The 17,851-nt window shown below is 39.9% G+C and overlaps 1 protein-coding gene across 4 annotated transcripts in view; it reads right to left on the minus strand.

Moving 5' to 3' along the window:
• The window catches only part of MCTP1 (multiple C2 and transmembrane domain containing 1), a 291,466-nt gene that overhangs the window by 52,941 nt on the left and 220,674 nt on the right, over positions 1–17,851 (minus strand). For all 4 annotated transcript variants that reach the window (XM_072860789.1, XM_072860787.1, XM_072860791.1 and 1 more), the window contains one exon: positions 2,274–2,393. In XM_072860789.1, coding sequence (XP_072716890.1) covers positions 2,274–2,393 — 120 coding nt within the window. The remainder of the gene's footprint in view (positions 1–2,273; positions 2,394–17,851) is intronic.

Consider the following 17,851-nt stretch of genomic DNA (forward strand, 5'->3'; position numbering starts at 1 on the left):
AACTTCTAAAGATAGATGATATTCCTAAGATAAGTAGTCAATGATTTCACTGAGGCACACAAGAAATCTCTGGAGACCTGGGAACAGAAGCCAGATCATGTGAGTCTTGAAGCATTCTCTAGCCACCAGAAAACACTGCTTAATTAATTTAGTTAATATTTACACTCTGCATAGGAAAACAGAAATATTTAAATGAGTCCTAATCTAACGATACTGTGCTAATGACCTGAGCTAAGGACTTGTGATATTACTGAAGATTTGTGAGTTAATTAGAAAGGCATCCAGTAAGTCTGCAGATCACTTCATAGAAGACAGATGCTCACCATGATGATAACCAAGCTCAATTCATTAAAAATGAGGTCCCAACTTACTTGTGATAAAACCTAAACAAAAAATAGTAATTAACAGCACAGATATCAAATATTTGGGAATAAATGACTGCTTGATATAAGCTGTGTAGCTTGGTCTGAAGCAATCTCAGCAAGCAGAACATTTTTAGAGCAGCATTTGGTGTCCTCAACGGAGAGCCCATCAATAGCTTCATTATTTTGTTAGAAAAGTTACATGACCCAATTAATCTTCACAGGCAGGTGGTATTTCAGAGAGAAATGAAGTGTATTGCAGCTCACAAGTGAAATCTCTCCTTTCACAAGGGATTTCAGTTACTCATAAAATCTTCAGGTTGAGAAGCTTTAAGCATTTCAGGCAGCAGGAGACTAAGGGCTGTGATTAAGTAATGCATCTTTTAAATCTTGATCTTAGCCTTTTTCCACTAATGTAACAACCTTTGAGATCAGGGGATCCCTGTACCACTCCCACCCTTAATTTTAGATGACCCTTGGAAGCATAACAGTCTTAGTGATGTAGACAGGTAATACCAGTGCCAGGATCAGGACTACATCAGTTCCTCTGGTGACTAATAATTGCAGTTGCTAGACGTTAGGGTAATGGGATCATTCAGGCTGGAAGGGTGTCCTGTCCAAAGCAGGGTCAGCCATGAGGTCAGATCAGGCTGGTCAGGGCTTTATCCAGTCAGGTCCTGAAAACTTCCAACAGCAACTGCACAACTTTGCTGGGCAACATCTTCCACTGCTTAACAATCCTCACGGCAAAAGTGTTCTCCAGTCTGAACCTCTTTTGCTTCAAATTATGCCTGTTGTCTCTTCCACCACACATCTCTGTGAAGAGCCTAGCTCCATCTTCTTGATAACCTCCTTGTGGGTAGTGCAGGGCTGCTGCTCAGGTCACCCAAAGCCTTCTCTTATCCAGGCTCTTTCAAGCCCACTTCCCTCAGCTTCTCCTTACAGGGCAAGTGCTCAGGCCCCCTCACCATCTTGGTAGCCCTCCACTGAACTCACTCAAGTTAATCAACGCCTTTCTTGAACTCGGGTGCCCCAAATATTTTAGATGCAGCCTAACTAGTGCAGAGCAGAGGGGATAATCGCTTCCCTCGATCCACTGGCTGTGCTCCTGTCAATGCAGCCCAAGGTGCATTTTTTCCACCCATCCAGTTATCCATCCAGATCACAATATCCTAGACAGCACACTGCTTTTAGGATATGAATACTGATAAAAATATCAAATTCATAAGGCTCAGCAATAAAATACATGCAAAATCCTTAAGCTGCCTGGATACTAGAAAAATTGCACAGCATAGACTACAACTTCAACTTTTGATATGTACCTCTGAAAATCTGAACCATGCTTTTATTATTAATAAATGTCAGTTAGTAGTAAATGTTTGCTACTTTATATCCCAACTACATGCATTTAATCAAACAACGGCATTAGATGAGGAGAAGAAAATAAGAAAAGGCTTATATTAAGCTCAATGAATGGTAACATACTAATGATAAAATGTGAAATACAATAAAAAGTGAAACATTCTGAAACCGTTAACAAATTGAAATAATTTTAACCTTTAACTTCAATATGTGAAATAAAAAAATGCAACATAAGGACTTAGCCACACAAAACCATTTTCAAAGAATTTTCCTTCACCTGATCAATAAGCCTCTCACCTCTGCTCCCACACAAACCAGATTCTGAGGATAGTACATGTTCTACTGTATTTTTACACGTCATTTTCAACAAAACCAGACACATTTATTGGACAGCTGGAGAAAAATTAAATTGCAGGTGGGAAAATTGTCCATCGAGCATTGTGAACTGAGACATTTTTAAAAAGATGTCATATTTAAACTCAGTTACAAAATTTTATCTAGTTAAAAAAAGAAAACGACATGTATGCGCTTGAAGTAGAGAAGACTTACCGTATCATGTTGCCTGTTATCTTTCCCTGATACGATCAAGAAGTAGTTCCATGCCAGCAGCAACAACAAAGCCAGTGGTATCATGTAGAGCTCAAAGTTCCAGACCACAAAAAGAAAAAGCTAGAAGACAGAGCAGGAAAAAAAGTGATTCAAATCAGCATTTCATTAAACTCTTGTGCACAGTTAAGACCAATAAATTAAAACAATTCTAAAGAAACCCACCTTTCCTTAGGCAGGAAAGTTGTTTAACCACTTTGCTGACTAGCCACTTACCTGCATGAAACAACCGCTACACTTTCCATTGCTTCGTACCTTAATCCTTGCAAAAGGAAAATTGATGTAGTGTAGTCTAAGAGGAATATTAATTGTTCTCTAGTAAAATAATGCTTATGTGGACAAAATAATGCAAAATAGCATAAAAATAAGATAACAATTAAAGAAAGAAAAGGTTAGTTATTTCCATGGATAAAAATTAATTTGCTGTTTGGAAGAAAGACCTTGGTCATTTTGTAGTAATGTCACACAAACAAGCAGAAGAAGTAAACATCACAACTAAATCTGAAAAAATGTTTTGCATAGAAAACTAGCAAAAAAAATCACACGAAAAGGTAAACGCACAACTATTTTAATGAAAGCAGAGTAGAACAGTACTGACCACAGACTCATCGAAAATCGGATTACAAGGAATGCTGAGAAGCAACCTAAGTCTATCCCTTCAAAAACTCTGACTTGTTGAAGTGTTTCCTCTAAACAGCTCGAGTGCTCCACGGCTGGAGGCTGGCAGAAGCGTGGCCAGGTTACGTCTCCCAGAGGTGCGTGCCTCGACCACTGGGGCCACACGGGGACCGCAGCCCAGGAGAAACCCATCCCCACGCCACAGCTCTCTGCTGCAGAGCTCTGGCAGGCTCCACAGGCTGGACTTCAGCCTCAGACTCATCAGGTGGTACAGAGCTGACTTTTTGTGAAGCCTGGAAGTCCTAAGCATTTGTCAGAGCTCGTAGCTGTCTGGCAGAGACACGTCCAGCTAGATGCTGTTCCCTACTGCTGCTGGTACAAAATTATTGGTTTGCAGGAAAGAACTAAAAATATTTGCACTTAGATGGGGGTCAAACGAAAACCATTTTTACATCCAGTTTCCCCCATGAACAAATCCCCCTTTATTTTAGCCAGCTCTAGCCATAACTTGAGTTTGTTTTCTTCTAATATGACAGAAAATAAAAATGAAAGTATTATAGCAAATCACACTAAGTACCACAGCTGGATATACACCCAGAAATCCTGGTAAGCCTTTTTCATCCAAATAGTTAAGCTTTTGAATATTTGTGGTTTTACTACCTACTAAAATGAATGAAGGTGTTGTGCCACAGAACTAGCAAACCTAAAGCAATGCCAATACCTAGGTAAACTAAAAAGAGGCTCACTTTCCTGAATCAGTCACCAAGATGTATATAAAGCTGAGTAAGAAGAAAATGGGGATTTTAATAGTCTTCTGTTGGATTTTTGTTTAGAGTTAAAACAAAATGCTCTTACCAAATACAAGCTCCCACATAAAAGAAAAAAAATCTGTATTTTAAGTAATCTGCTGTCTCAAGATCAGCCAACTTACCTCACCTCCCCTAATTTCCATCACTGAATGCATAGTATACATACTACATGGAACTCCTGTGAGACTGCAAGACAAACATGATAAAATACTGAAAGAACTGAAAAACCAGTGTGTGTGACATACATAAGAGGATATTGGCACTTCTAACAGTTAATATTTCATTTGACAGAAAATTTTCTTTTTTAGGTTGTTTAGCTTAAAAGGAAATCTGTTAGAAATGGTAATGAATAAGAAGCAAACAACAGCTCATGGAATTTGAGAGTTCTTCTTTCAGCTTGCTAACTACCCTTCTGAGAGCAAGACCTACAGGGATTTGATACAGTAAATTTGATAGAGCCAACTGACAACAGAATTCGCATCACAAAAGAAGAGCAAAAAATCCTTGCACCCTCTAACCCCAGAAACACCCTGAGTCAAGGGATACATGCTGACGGGAGCTCCGGGAGTCGACAAACAGCACCCACCTATCAGAAAAGCAAATACTAGAGATTACCCGTTGAGAAATGGCAACGCATACAGTCTTTCTTATGGTCCCATCTGAAATTTGGTTAGAAAGACAGAAAGAAAATCAAGTAATATCCAAACAATCCCTGACTCTAGAAAAAAGAAGCCAGAAACCTAGACAGTCTCAGGAGATACAGACCTGACCGGAGACTGAGGAACACGGTCATCATGTACCCTGTACTCCAGAACATCAATGAGTTCCCATCCAAACACTCCTCACTTTAGGTTCCTAAGTACCAAATGATCCTTAAGAGTATTAATTCCTTACAGGACTGTACTCTGTAGGCCATTAAAATATTATATTAAGATATTACCTCTCTACAACTTGCATGGACATACCTTTCAAAAATGTAGATATTACACCTGCCATCTCCCGCAGATGATCTTGCTGGCCTGCCAGCTTCATTTCCATCTAGTCTGGCTGAATTTTAACCAGTTGCCCCTTTCAGGCACCTGTCTCAGCCAGGCACTAGGAAAACAGGGACTCTGTATTTGCAACACAAATGAGATGTGCGCTGTGCGAGACCAGCACAGTGACGGCACTGCAAGGGAAATGGCCTCACTGTCTTCCCCAGAAGAGAAATGCACTCATGAAACACACATGGGAGAAAAAAGCAGATTCCCTGTATTAGACAAAACTTCTAAGTAAACATGAGCAAACCCAAAATCTGGTGCAGAACAGCAAGAAAATCCAGGGACTCGGTTCTTAGGCATAAAGGGCCTGACAGCTGAGGGCAGATGGAAGAAAGCAAGTGGTATGTAGAAACCTTAACTTCACTTCCCACACGAGGGGGAGGAAAACCTAGGTATCCATCCATTAGACAAGTATAGGGGGAAAAAAAATCCAGAAAAGCTACGGTACAAGTATAAAAGGGCAGTTCTGGGTCTTACCCATGCCTATAAATCATCCAGTGGAACATGGAGTGTATCTGGTATGATCTCTTCCAAGGAAATAATGGCTCTAACTCCATCTAAAAAAAGGATCCTCATCACTACTGAAACAAGCCAACTATTTTAAGGGAGGAGTGGGAGTCTCAAAGGTTACAGTTTAATATAGCTGCCATTTCCTACACAGAAGAATATAAGGGAGGACTCTTTTACTTCTCCCCCATGAGATCAAGATTTTCAGAGTCACAGGCATGAACTGGCCATTTACAACATCACATCAGTTGATACTCTTAGTGAGAGACACATGCATTAAATGATCATTCAGGGAGACACATGACACTATCCCTGGTGTACAACACTTCAAAAAATAATTTAAGTTAGAATATTGAATATCCTATTCTTTTGCAAACTACAGTATATTTTAAAAAGAAATCTCATCCAAAATGATTAACACTTCCTACTGTTCAGAAAAAAAGCCTGCCCTTTCAGACTAGCAGCTGTGGATCATTAGCTTTCCAGTGATGAGATGTGTTTGATGAGTATTTTTCTTTCTAATTAAGAGATGAGATTCTCTATTTGACTCTCTCTTCAGACAGAAGTGAAGAGAAAGATTTCTGCCTATGTGGAAAGGCCATATTCTACAGAACAATTATTTCAGATTTCTTTTTATCTACCTCCACCCAATTTAATTTCATTTTTAACAGAACCCTGTTTGCACCCACAGGCTTCACAGCATTAACACCTGCATTTCCCAGCTCTTTTTATTTTTCCTTTTGCTTCTGTTTTGACTGCCAGCAGAGAAGAGCACGGAAAAAAAGGAGCACCCCACGCAGGAGACACTGACCCACGTCCGCAGGTGCAGGAGAGAGCAGAGCACACGACGAGGGAGGGCTGTGAGTACTGCTGTTTGAGAACTCTCTGACAAAAACTGGAAACCGCTCACTCCACGGAAATGCCTGGGTTGAGAGAAAGTCACGGGACCAAGCGCAAGATGCTCCCAGCTGACACGTAGGGAGCTTTCCAGAACCTGCAGCCTCGCCGCAACCTTCATGTGTGGATTACCTCCAGGGAACGATGAAAAGGGGGCTTGACGTCGCGCCAGCCTCGCGGCGTTCCTCGGCTTCTGCTGGCGGTGCCGGGGAAGGGGAAGTCTCAGGAGGTGAGCCACCCAGCCAGCCCCAGGCTGACTCGAGAAAGAGCCTTTTGGATTTGCACTGGCAGCACCCGGAGTCACGAGCTGTAATGCGTTGGGACGAATGGTGAGATACGGCCATTCCCACCACCGTCGTGTCACACGGGGCATGTCACTCACACCGCAGCCTCCTCTTCAAGCTGTGGCTTTCTCTGGTCATTTTCAAAGACGATCCTTACAGCCTCATTTACATAGTACCTATATGCTTGCATTATATGCATTACCCAACTCCTGATTACCCTGGAAATGCAAAATTTGGCTGCACAGCGTTTTGGCACAATCACAAACAGAGCTGATGTCTGCAGCTCCAAACACTGTGCTCTAATCACAAGATCATCCATTTACCCTTTAGGCTTAAAAGGACAATCGTATTTCCTGAGGCTTTGTCCCTCGGATGTATTCTCAGAAGACTAGAAAGAATGAAAGATAACCCACATATCTGCATGGTACAGACTGTCTACTCAGTACTGCAGGTTTTAAAGCTCCAGTAAAATCCTGCACAGTGTTTATACTATGAAACACTTGAAAATACTTTTTTGTTGTACCTTGGAGAGTCAGTAGTTTCTTCCATTACAAAATTAGTCAGTTACCTCTGGTGATCATGGCTCCTCTCATCTTGTACGACACTTCTATTAAAAAAATTAAAAAGGAAGTATTTCTTTTAGCTGTATCAGACCTCAAACACACTAGTATTAATGTAAACACTTATGGGAATCCATTTCAAACGCAGTGCCCTCATTCAGGTAAGTCTGGAAGAAATGCGCCTTTTGAACATGTTCTAAAGAATCCTCCAACAGGTTTTTTTTAGCAGTCTTGCAATTTCAGTTCCAATTACCTGAGTGCGAGGAGAAGGTGCGGTCTGAAAGATTTGAGTCTAAAACACATTATCTGTTACTCTGTTTCTTTAAATAGGCAAAAGTCAACTTGAAAATAGCAAAAGCATGGAACGTGTAAAAAAACATACAGAAAAATTTTCATGACATTCCTGCCTGCATTATTTTGACAGATTTCCAGTGCAACCTTGGATTAGCGTTGGTTCTCTTCTTTAAATGCCTGAGGTCTTGGTAGTCTGAGAAATGCTGAATAATTAGTACTTTTGATCCTCTAAGAACTCTTCCTTTAACTCAGAAACAAACTTACAGGATTTCCTGCATCTTGTCTCTCTTTGCTGGAATTAGAACAGTCCAGTTCACTGCGATTTAGATTTTTACTCTCATTCTTTCTATTTATTTCATGTATAAAAAGAAAATTGAGATACTTCCATGATAAATAATAATAAGATCTTAACAGACTGGATGAAGTATTATTTTAAACCCAGTCTCGATGAGGCTTTTGGTGTATTGAAAGACCTACGGTAGCTCTCGTTAGCGCACTTGGGTCCCATACCTAGAAGAACACTCAGTAAAAAAAAAATTCATTTCTTCCTGGTAGGATATTTCTGGTCACGGTTTTCCATGTTGATAACCTGTACAACAAACCCACAGTTCTGTTTCACCTCACTTCTTTCATCTAAGCGTGGTGTACCGCTAGTTATTAAAGAAACAAGTCTGACACTCAGATGTGACTCACTTGATGTGCTTCAACCCACCCAGCTTGTTTTTGAAACACATCTACAGCTAGATTTACTTCATCTGAACAACCTTCACAATGATACTATCATCCAATCGCGTCGTAATGTAAGCTACCTAAGTCTTCACAAGACTGTCAGGACCACTAGAACATTCTAGTTAAAAGCTTGAAAATTTTCATTTAATTTTTGTTTACTTTTTTCCTTACAACTTTTAACTGACGTTTCACATCACTTTCCAGAAGAGTTATGACTTTGCTTCGAGAATGCTGACAATTCCAAGAACACGAACCCCACAGCACGAATGCAGCACCATTTTAAACAGCGCATGAATTACTAATATAGAATTCATATTGCTGCATGTAGGAAACCAGTTGCATGTAGGAAAAGTTAGGTGGAAATAAAAATGCATGGGTCACCCCCCCCCACCACCATTTACAAAATATGGAATCTCTTGGGTCATTTTTTTTCCCTTCACTTAAGGTTTCTGAGCTGCATTATTACAGCTGCGCAGTTCGCATCCAGCTTAAAATGAGAAGGGCAAAATATGGTTCACTGAGGCCATTCCCATATACACAGCCTCTTGCCATTCTCCGGGCACTTCGACACAGATTTGTTCTCTCAGACTGCTAAAATGCAGACAAACTAAGAGAAATTGATAGTATTTTCCCTATGAGCAATAACACCCGGTATCAAGTAACAAATGCCCAACCAGGAAACGTTAGATCAAAGGCATGTCTGAGAACGGGGCTATTAGGTTCATCAAACCTCCGTCCCATTTTAATGCTGCATTTTCTGAACAATACTCAACTGTTTACTGCATGACCCATGTCTTTGTTTCAGCAACTTTACCTAGAAGACTGTTCTACACATTATTTTCCAAGTAAAAAAGTGCTTTTAATGCCTGTCCTCAGATTGATTTTGCTTTGCTTTAATATATAACTCTTGGGCTGCCCTATTCTTTTCAGCACAGTTCTGCTGAGAGGGGTAGTCACCAGCGGTAATATTCAAGCCATTTTGTAACTCAAAGTGTCCCATTTTACTCTGGGTTTTTTAAAAAGATGCACTTTGGTCTTCTCCCCATTGCACATACCTCTTCTTATCCCAGAAATCAATCCCGTCCTTCCCAATTTTAAAATTCCTTAAAAATTGGCTAACAGTTACAGAACTGCACATGCCATTTCTGCTGGAAGTGTCACACTATGAAAGACATTTCTAAAAAGTGCTTTTCACAAAATTATTTACTTTTTTTTGCACACACAGATCTATGCCACAGATCTATGTTTATGTTCCTTTCACACAAAAATTTGGAATCTGGCAGATTTCTCCTCTGTTACAATTGCACTGCTATGAGGGTGGGACTGTTGAAAGTGTAAATGTATGTGTCACTTCAGATGAAAAATCTGAAGTGTTGACTTTGTGAGAAGCGTACAATCACAACGTGGATAACGCTAGATAACTACAGCTATTTATGTGTAATGGGTTGCTCCCTTCCTTGCTTACAGCTTGAGCTACTGAGCAGGGTCTGACGGGCTTTGAACCTGCCTCCTGTTCCTCCCAAATTCCTGAAGATTGTAAAATTAATTTGTCCATCAAAAGTTATTAAGCTGGGTATAGGGAAAAAATATTGGGTATCTTCTTTAGCTTACTGAGAATGGCTTCACTGTATGTCCCCTGTAGTCCAAACAACAGCCATACTCTCCAGACATCCTTTATGAAAGCTGTTCCAAATGCTGTGTTTTCCTTTACATCCCATACTGCATCAGATTCACTTTTTCTTCATTTGCTCCCTTATCCTCCATCCATTTTTGCAGATCAAGGGAAATAATTCAGCATTTTAAGATAAAAAACTAGGAAAAGTTTAATAGGGTAGAAATAGTCACCATTACCCAAACACTGGGAAATAAAAGACTTGCAGACTTACTTCTTCCAAGGAAAAATAAGTCACATACTTTAAAAAGCTGAATGTGAACTACTTAATCTTCACATATGTTTAAATTGTGTTCATCTTTATTGGTACTATAGAAAAACTAAGCAAGCCTTCCTCATCATTCATTTACAAGTTAACAACCATCAAAACAGGATAGGAAGGGATATCCTCACTAGGATATTAGGAAGTCTAGCCGTTGAAAAAGTAAGCCCTTTGGCTGTAGGAAAACCTACAATTTGCCAACTATCTGTCAGAAGTGAAAGAGACAGCAATAAAATTTAAATTGTATGAAAGAAGACTAAAACCACATGGTTAAAGGTATATGGGCAGTCTGTGATTTCCAGTGATAAAATGCAAAAATCCTGATTTTTGTTTTGATAACCACCCACATGTCTGGAACAAACAGAAATACTGGACCCCATAGAGGAGCAGAGACACTTCCACAAGCTGTTCTGAGGGCTCACTTCACACACTGGAACCACACTGCCCTTATTATACTGAAGGTACCCTGGCTTAAACTTTTACTTAGGGCTAAATCCTATAATTTTGTTTCCACAACTATTTGGAGATACCTGCATCAACACCCTGGTTTCTCTGAAGTCCTGGAGATGTTGACTGTTCACACACAGAAACCCCTTGCTGAGTCTGTCCCTTCACTCAGAGCTGAAATTAAGGTTGAATCAAGCAATCATTCTGCTGCTTCTGTTTTGGGTTTGGTGTTTTTTGGGGTTTTTTGTTTGTTTGTTTGTTTTTTCCTATTCTTAAATATATTCTGATATGTTTTGGGGTGGTTTTTTTTCTTTTGGAAGAAAGATAGAGGCACCAAGGAGCAGGTAACGGAAGAATCACCAAGAGGCAGGGCCACTGCTTTTCAAAATTATGAGAACATTCATGCATTAGAGCACTAATACATGTAGACATTCAAATTTCCCTAGTGATTTCTTTAAAATCTTTTTTACATATTAGGAGTGATTTTAGAAGGTGCCACTTGCCATCAACTATAACTTGATATCAAGTAACTTAGTCTAATGTTGGCTTATGTTAAATTTTCAAGACCATCAGTCACCCTTAGTGACTTTTCCAGGCTGATTTTCATACTTGTGATTGATAACCTGCTTAATTTTGTTGTTCTATGATGTCTGGAGTATTGGTTGGGTATAACTGTAAAACAATAAATAGATAAAAGCCTAGGATTTGTTTGTCTTCCACTGAGCAGCTTTCCTTAAGTACATATGGCCTAACCTGCAAGTTGTTCACACAATGTAAGAAAATGTCTTTCTACCTTTTAATGTACTTCCTTGTAAATACATTTTAATGAATAATAATACATTTCAGCTACCTTACCACTCTTTGTAACTTCATCTCCCAGTCTGTCTTGTAATTTTCTAATTTTCTTCTTCACTGATCTCAAGACTTCCCCCCCAAACATCAGTTCTGAAAACTTGCAGAGTTACGTGCAGCATCTCTAGCAACATGTGCCTGTTTCTGTTTGCAACTCTAATATTAATCCAGGGCTGATATTACTGACTTCTCATTTCTTTAGAGTGTTTTACTCTTTCTCTGTGGGCATTGTATAGCGTCCCTCCCTTCTGCCCCAAATGATCTGTTTAAACTTACTTAGATGCCACAGATATCTACATGTTAGCATGCTAGGTATACAGTTTGCTTCGTATTTACCAAGCCTCTAAACTTGCTTGTGCAGAGTAAGATTCTAGACTGCAGAAATGAGAAGTCAGCAGAGAATACTAGTTTAGACAGGAGAGCAAGGCAACTCCAGGTGTTTGAACAACCTGAATTCTGTACTTATAAGATCATTCCTGGGCTGAGGCCACTGAGACAAGCAAGTATTTTTAGTTCCCTGGAAAGATAGTTATAATTATATTCTGCAATGCTTTCTTTAAACAAAATGCAAAATAAAACTCTCCAAGTTCATTTTTAGCTGGCAGTTTTCTCTAGTAGACTACAGTAGATCCCAAGAAAGCTAAAGTATGTTCATATCCTTCTAGGTAAAACATAAAAAATTGCACTATAAATAAAACAATGCTTTTTGCTATTAGCATAAACAGTACAAACTTGAAATAGTTCAATGAGATAAATACAACAGTAGTTAGAATATGGTTCATTAAATGTAAGGTATCTATCTTGTACATTTTCAATTCGACTCTTTATTGTAAAACAACACAAAGGAGTGGAAAGATGGTATTAACAATCCCTTTACAATTTCATAGAATCAGTCATGAATGAATAAATAAAAACAATTTAAAGAAAAACTAGTTACTACTGTATCACTACCCAATCTTTGGCTAAGTTTACTTCTTCATGCTTTTGCTAAACTTCTCTGGTCTGCAAAACTCCATTCAGGTGCATTTGAGGAGTGGCACCAGATTCACACAGCATTTCCTGCAAGAGCATCATCCTGAACTGTTGGGAGATGTACAAAAAATGGAATCAGGTACCTGGTTAAGTAATGTGCTAGTCACACCTAACGATGGCTGATGCACTTTCAGCCTTGGGAAAAGTTTCTCTCAATACCCACTTAACTGCCCTGTTTAATAAGGGTGAGCACAAAACGGACATCTCAGAGAAACCAGAGGTGCTGCATGAAGGAAAAGAACGTCAAAGGTAGACTTGCAAAACAGAAGTGACTCTGTTTGTTTAGAAACTATAGGAAAAACCTCACATTCCGGCTGGAGTTAAGTAACCATTCATATAAGGTGCTGGAAAAACAAAAGTGAGGTGAAGACTGAAAGAGAAGCAAAGGTGGACAACATTCAGAAGTTCAATGCAGTTCACAGGCTCTATGGACATCAGCAAGCTAGATCCAACACAAAGAAAAAGCATACCACGTAATTAAACAGCCTACAGAAATTTTTGAGATTTTTAATCTGATTTTTAAGGTTCGCCATTGCCAGATACATTGAGAAATAAAGTTTTTAATCTATAAACTATAATGTAATTTGTCAAGACGAACAAATTCAACAAAACAAGATTTTCTTTCTTATGTTCCTAAGTGGGAAAGTGTTTCCTGCTGCTTTTGTTGAGGTAATGCTTCTGCAGGGAAAAGTATATTTTCATGCTATTAAAAAACACACATGCCCTTCCAATTGTTTCTCTGTAACAAATTTAATTATATTTGTATTTCCACAACATACATTAAATCATATTTAGCACAGAGAGGTGTGCCCTGGCAACTTCCCTTTTGTTTTTATAGTTACTTCTTCCAGCCAGCAAATGCTACACTCCAAGCTGCTCCCTTTACAATCACCACTCTCCATGCTGTAGTGGCTTGCAGAAAGTGCGGTTGTGCACTCCAAATATATGATGTTTCATAGAATCTACCTCACCTTTCAGTAGTTCATTGTTTCAGCAACATTACACTTCATTTATTTAGACGTCTGCCACTCCAACATGTTTAGCCACACTTTAACATAGAAATGTTCCACAGCTCTAAAAAACCATTTATTGAGTCAGCAGCATCATCAATAATGTTTACTAACCAGTGAAGAATAGTATATTTTATAGATGCTCATTTCAAAGCACATCCTTAAAAGGTGAATAAGGGAATGCAGAGTATTTTATTGCTATCTACAGAACAGTGTATCATCATTCTTAATAGCCATTGCTACATTCTCAACATTTCTGCAAAATAATGTAGCAATGAGAGCACCGGTGTCAAAACCAGGACAGATTTTGTGTGTGTGTCTTGTGTGTTTAAATGTGCTACACATACCAGGGAGAGGAGTATTCTCCTTGAAAGGACCAAACTCTGGAATTAGACATTTCACAAATTTACGTGAGCAGAACTCAAGACTTGGAATTATAAATATGAGGTTTCTATACCTTAACAGCCTGTTCAAGTCAGAATCTTTCAGTCAAACCAAAACAGACAAATATGGTATTACAGAAGCTCTCGTTATTAAGTTGCCTATCACTTCCCATTCTAAAAGATTTCTGGCAATTTTACAGAAGTTCTAATGCATTTATTAATCATAAAAGGTCTTTGAAACACAAGAAGTCGTCCCTAGGGCAAAAGGAGGACATTTTCTTTTCCAAACACAAAATCACTAGTGCTTAGTTGATTTACACACTTGTGAAAAACGTCACTTCCCTACTCACTTTTGCATTGCTAGCAAACCAAAATAATAATGACCGTGAAGACCCAAGATGGAGACTTGACCTTGTGATTGTCATAGTTGAAACAGCTGAAGTATGTATGCTACAATTACTGACCTTATATTTTTATTAATACAGAAGAGAGCAGACTTGAGCTTTGAGCAGACCTCTCTTTGGATGTCACCCTTCCTTCCCTAACTCCCCAGTACCTGACTTCCACCTCAGCTTTTGTTGACACCAGGGAGAGGAAGGCAGGGGTAGTTTCAGCTGGGATTTTGAAAACCCGATAAGGTACTGTAGAACTGGCCTGTCATGTTGACGTAGACTGATGGTTTGTGAGCAGGCCCGGGCTCTTCAGAGCTGCGGCTCAGTGCCTACCACTTGAGGTAACGCTCTGCATAATGGCAGTGCTTGGCCGCTGCCTTCACAACAGTGGGCTAAATCTGTTGCTGATGCTTATCAAAGCTATCTGCAAGACTCAGGAACGCAACTCCCTGTTCTCTAGGAAAGTGTCTTCCAGCAGGTATAGACCCCCCTACCCTTCTGCTGCTTCCTCTCACCAGACCTCTGACCACCTCTGACTGACATCCTTCCCTTAATTTCCACCTATTCCGTCTTTACCCAACTCCTGCTGGAAGGAAACTGACTCATCCTCCACTGCTGGTTCTCACCTCACTAACTGCACTCAACTCTCTCTCCTGTTCTCGCCTCGCTTCCCAGATGGTCACGATGCTCAGCACAACCCTACCTTGTCCCCTTTCCCATCCTTTCTAATGGGACGACTTTCTGTTCCCTTCCTCCTTCCCTCCCAAAAAGGTCCTAGTTTCAAATCAGAATTCCTCTTCCTTTATTTTGCCTGGAGAGCAACCAGAGGAGAAACAAAACACGGGGGATTTTCTAGCTCTTGATTCCTGCATGTGTCCTTCCCCCGCACTGGCTCTGGAGGACCATTTGCAGCCCTCGATGCTTCGGGACAGAGAACCAAGGCAGCAGCAGGGGAAAGGAGCGTCTACAAGAAGATGGTAGCCGGATGGACACATTTAACATGTCTCTGACAATACACAGACAGGGCAGCTTTCAAGAACTGGCCAATATGTGTCAGTGCACAGACAGAAAACAATGAGCAAAACACCAACGTCAGAACTTGACTCCTTTTTAGGAAGTCCTGGTAAGTTTAAAAATATAGGAATACATCCTCAAAGTGGTTGCAAATATTTTAAGGTGAACAAACATATGTTTTTTCTAATTCAGAAACAAATAAACTACATTACTACCTTGGCTCAATGAAAAGTTTCAATCCTAGAATTTGAAGACTGACAAAGTCAAAGGCAACTGAGGAGATTACAGGCAGATCTTAACCGCAGACAGCACTGCTGAAATAACCTATAATAAATATCAGGCAGAAAGAAGGAATTTGGGTGTATAACCAGAACAGGATCTGAGTTATTGGAAAAAGTCTCTATGGAGATCTGAGATAATCACAAAAGCTGTCTTCCTCATTAACGGTTTCACAGCTGCACGGTTCGTCCAAAATAGAACAAACTATCAAGAGTCCCTTCTCACAGTCTCTCTTCACATCTTAAAAGCATGAAACTTCTTCTTGGGCCTTTGAAAGCCCGTAGTGGAATTTAACTAGTAAAGACATATTGGTGTCTGGTTCCACAGTTACTTCTTTTTTTTAAATACTGGTGAGGTGGAAATCACCATAGCTGGAAGATACCTGTCATGGCACCAAAAATAATACATACCAACTAAAAACAGGAAAGAATGAGTGTCCTGGTTTCGGCTCGATAGAGTTAATTTTCTTCCTCGTGTCTGGTGTAGTGCTGTGTTTTGGGTGTAAGATGAGAATACTAGTGATAACAGACTGATGGTTTAGTTGTTGCTGAGCAGTGCTTACACTGGTCAAGGACTCTTCAGCTTCTCGTACTGCCCTGCCAGCGAGGGGGCTGGGGGGCACAAGGAGCTGGGAGGGGACGCGGCCGGGACAGGTGACCCCGCTGGCCAAGGGGATGTCCCACACCGTATGGCGTCACGCTGAGCGAGGAGCCGGGGGGAGCTGGCCGGGGGCGCAGCCGCTGCTGGGGAGCCAGCTGGGCATCGGTCAGCGGGTGGTGAGCACCTGCATTGGGCATCGCTTGTTTTGTGTATTCTTTTATCATTATGATTCTTTTCCCTTCCTTTTCTGTCCTATTAAATGGTCTTTATCTCAACCCACGAGTTTTACCTTTTTTTTCTGACTCTCTCTCCCATCCCACTGGGGGGGAGTGAGCTATCGGCTGTGTGGTGTTTAGCTGCCTGCCGGGTTAAACCACAACAATGAGCTACAAATAAAGACATAAATATACATTATGTGCATACATAATTTTATATGTATGCACACACAGATACAGCTATATATTTACATAGCACAGTAATCTCTCCTCCATGTATTTTTTAATTCCATTTTTACACCTTCTACATAGGCCCTTTGGGCCACAAATATCATTTAGTAATACCATTGTTGGGATGAGGTTTCATTGCTTGGTACTCATTTAATCGTTTACATCTTTGCATAGTTAAGAAATGAGACAGAGTAGAAAAGCTATCTACTACTTTGAACTTGTTCTGCCCAGGTGAAAATGATACATAACATTTACTCTTATTGAAAGGAAAACAGCTCTAATTTCACAGACAGGGCTGGAAAATTTTCTTTTGGTCTTATTCCTTTTGCCTTATTAGAGTAACCTTTTTTCCTACAGAGTGCATAAGACAGTATTAACAAGTCATGGGGTTTTTGTTTTGATGCTGCATCTACAGTTAACTACTCAGTAGTTAATTTTGGAACCTTGTATGAAAACATCAAGAAAAAGACTTTACAGATATGGGTAAACACAGATAAAATTCCAAATTTAGTGACATCCGATAGGTATTTTACCATCTTCTCTGAACGTTACAGGCTTTTCATCATGCTACAGGCAACAAACCTCAGTGAAAATCTGGCTGGATGCCCTTCCATCCTGCAGTGCATAAGTAAATTCATCCATAAACTACTTGAGTTTCTTAAAACTCTATTTAATTACTGTCCAGAACGCTTTAACTTCATTCTTTAAATATTTATTATATAATCTAATATGTTATATCAAGGCCCAGTGCAATGAAGTTTTCTATATTAAGAGAATGTGAATAATTTAACACCAAAGAGTTGTCAGTAAGGTATAGAAACAATGTGGATAGCATTTTTTTTTAATAAAAGACAAATCTTGTGAAAGCATCACAGAATTTTCATATCCTTCCAGGCTTGCTTATACAGCTTTTCTACCTGAAATTTCCCACCAGTGCTTCTCCATGTATGTTAACGAGCACTACAAACTCCAGGAAGCAAACCACCATGATGCATACTGACCACTACACAGGTGGAAAAAAAATTAAATAACGTGGTAGCCTAAGTCCCGAGACACAATCCCACTATGATCAGGAATAGCAGAGTATAAAGTCCTTAACCTTCAGCAACCGCAAGAAAGCGCTTGCATGAGATGTACCTTAGGAGTCACTGCCACGTTCTCTAAGGCCTCCTCCCCACCCCAAGAAATTTGGATAACCACTTTTATTTCTGTGTTAGAGGGACAAAGACGTGTTCTGACTGTGAAGCAGGCTACGTAAGGATGAGACAGCATGCCATGAGTGAGTTATTCACCTTACCTTCAAATCATTCAAGATGTGGCTATACCTCCGTGAGTCTGTACTGCCTAGAGCATTGCTTCTCAGGCTTGTGAAATGATAGGCCATTTTAAGTTAT

Source organism: Ciconia boyciana, chromosome 4 (assembly GCF_034638445.1).
Source record: "Ciconia boyciana chromosome 4, ASM3463844v1, whole genome shotgun sequence".
Taxonomy (NCBI): Eukaryota; Metazoa; Chordata; class Aves; order Ciconiiformes; family Ciconiidae; genus Ciconia; species Ciconia boyciana.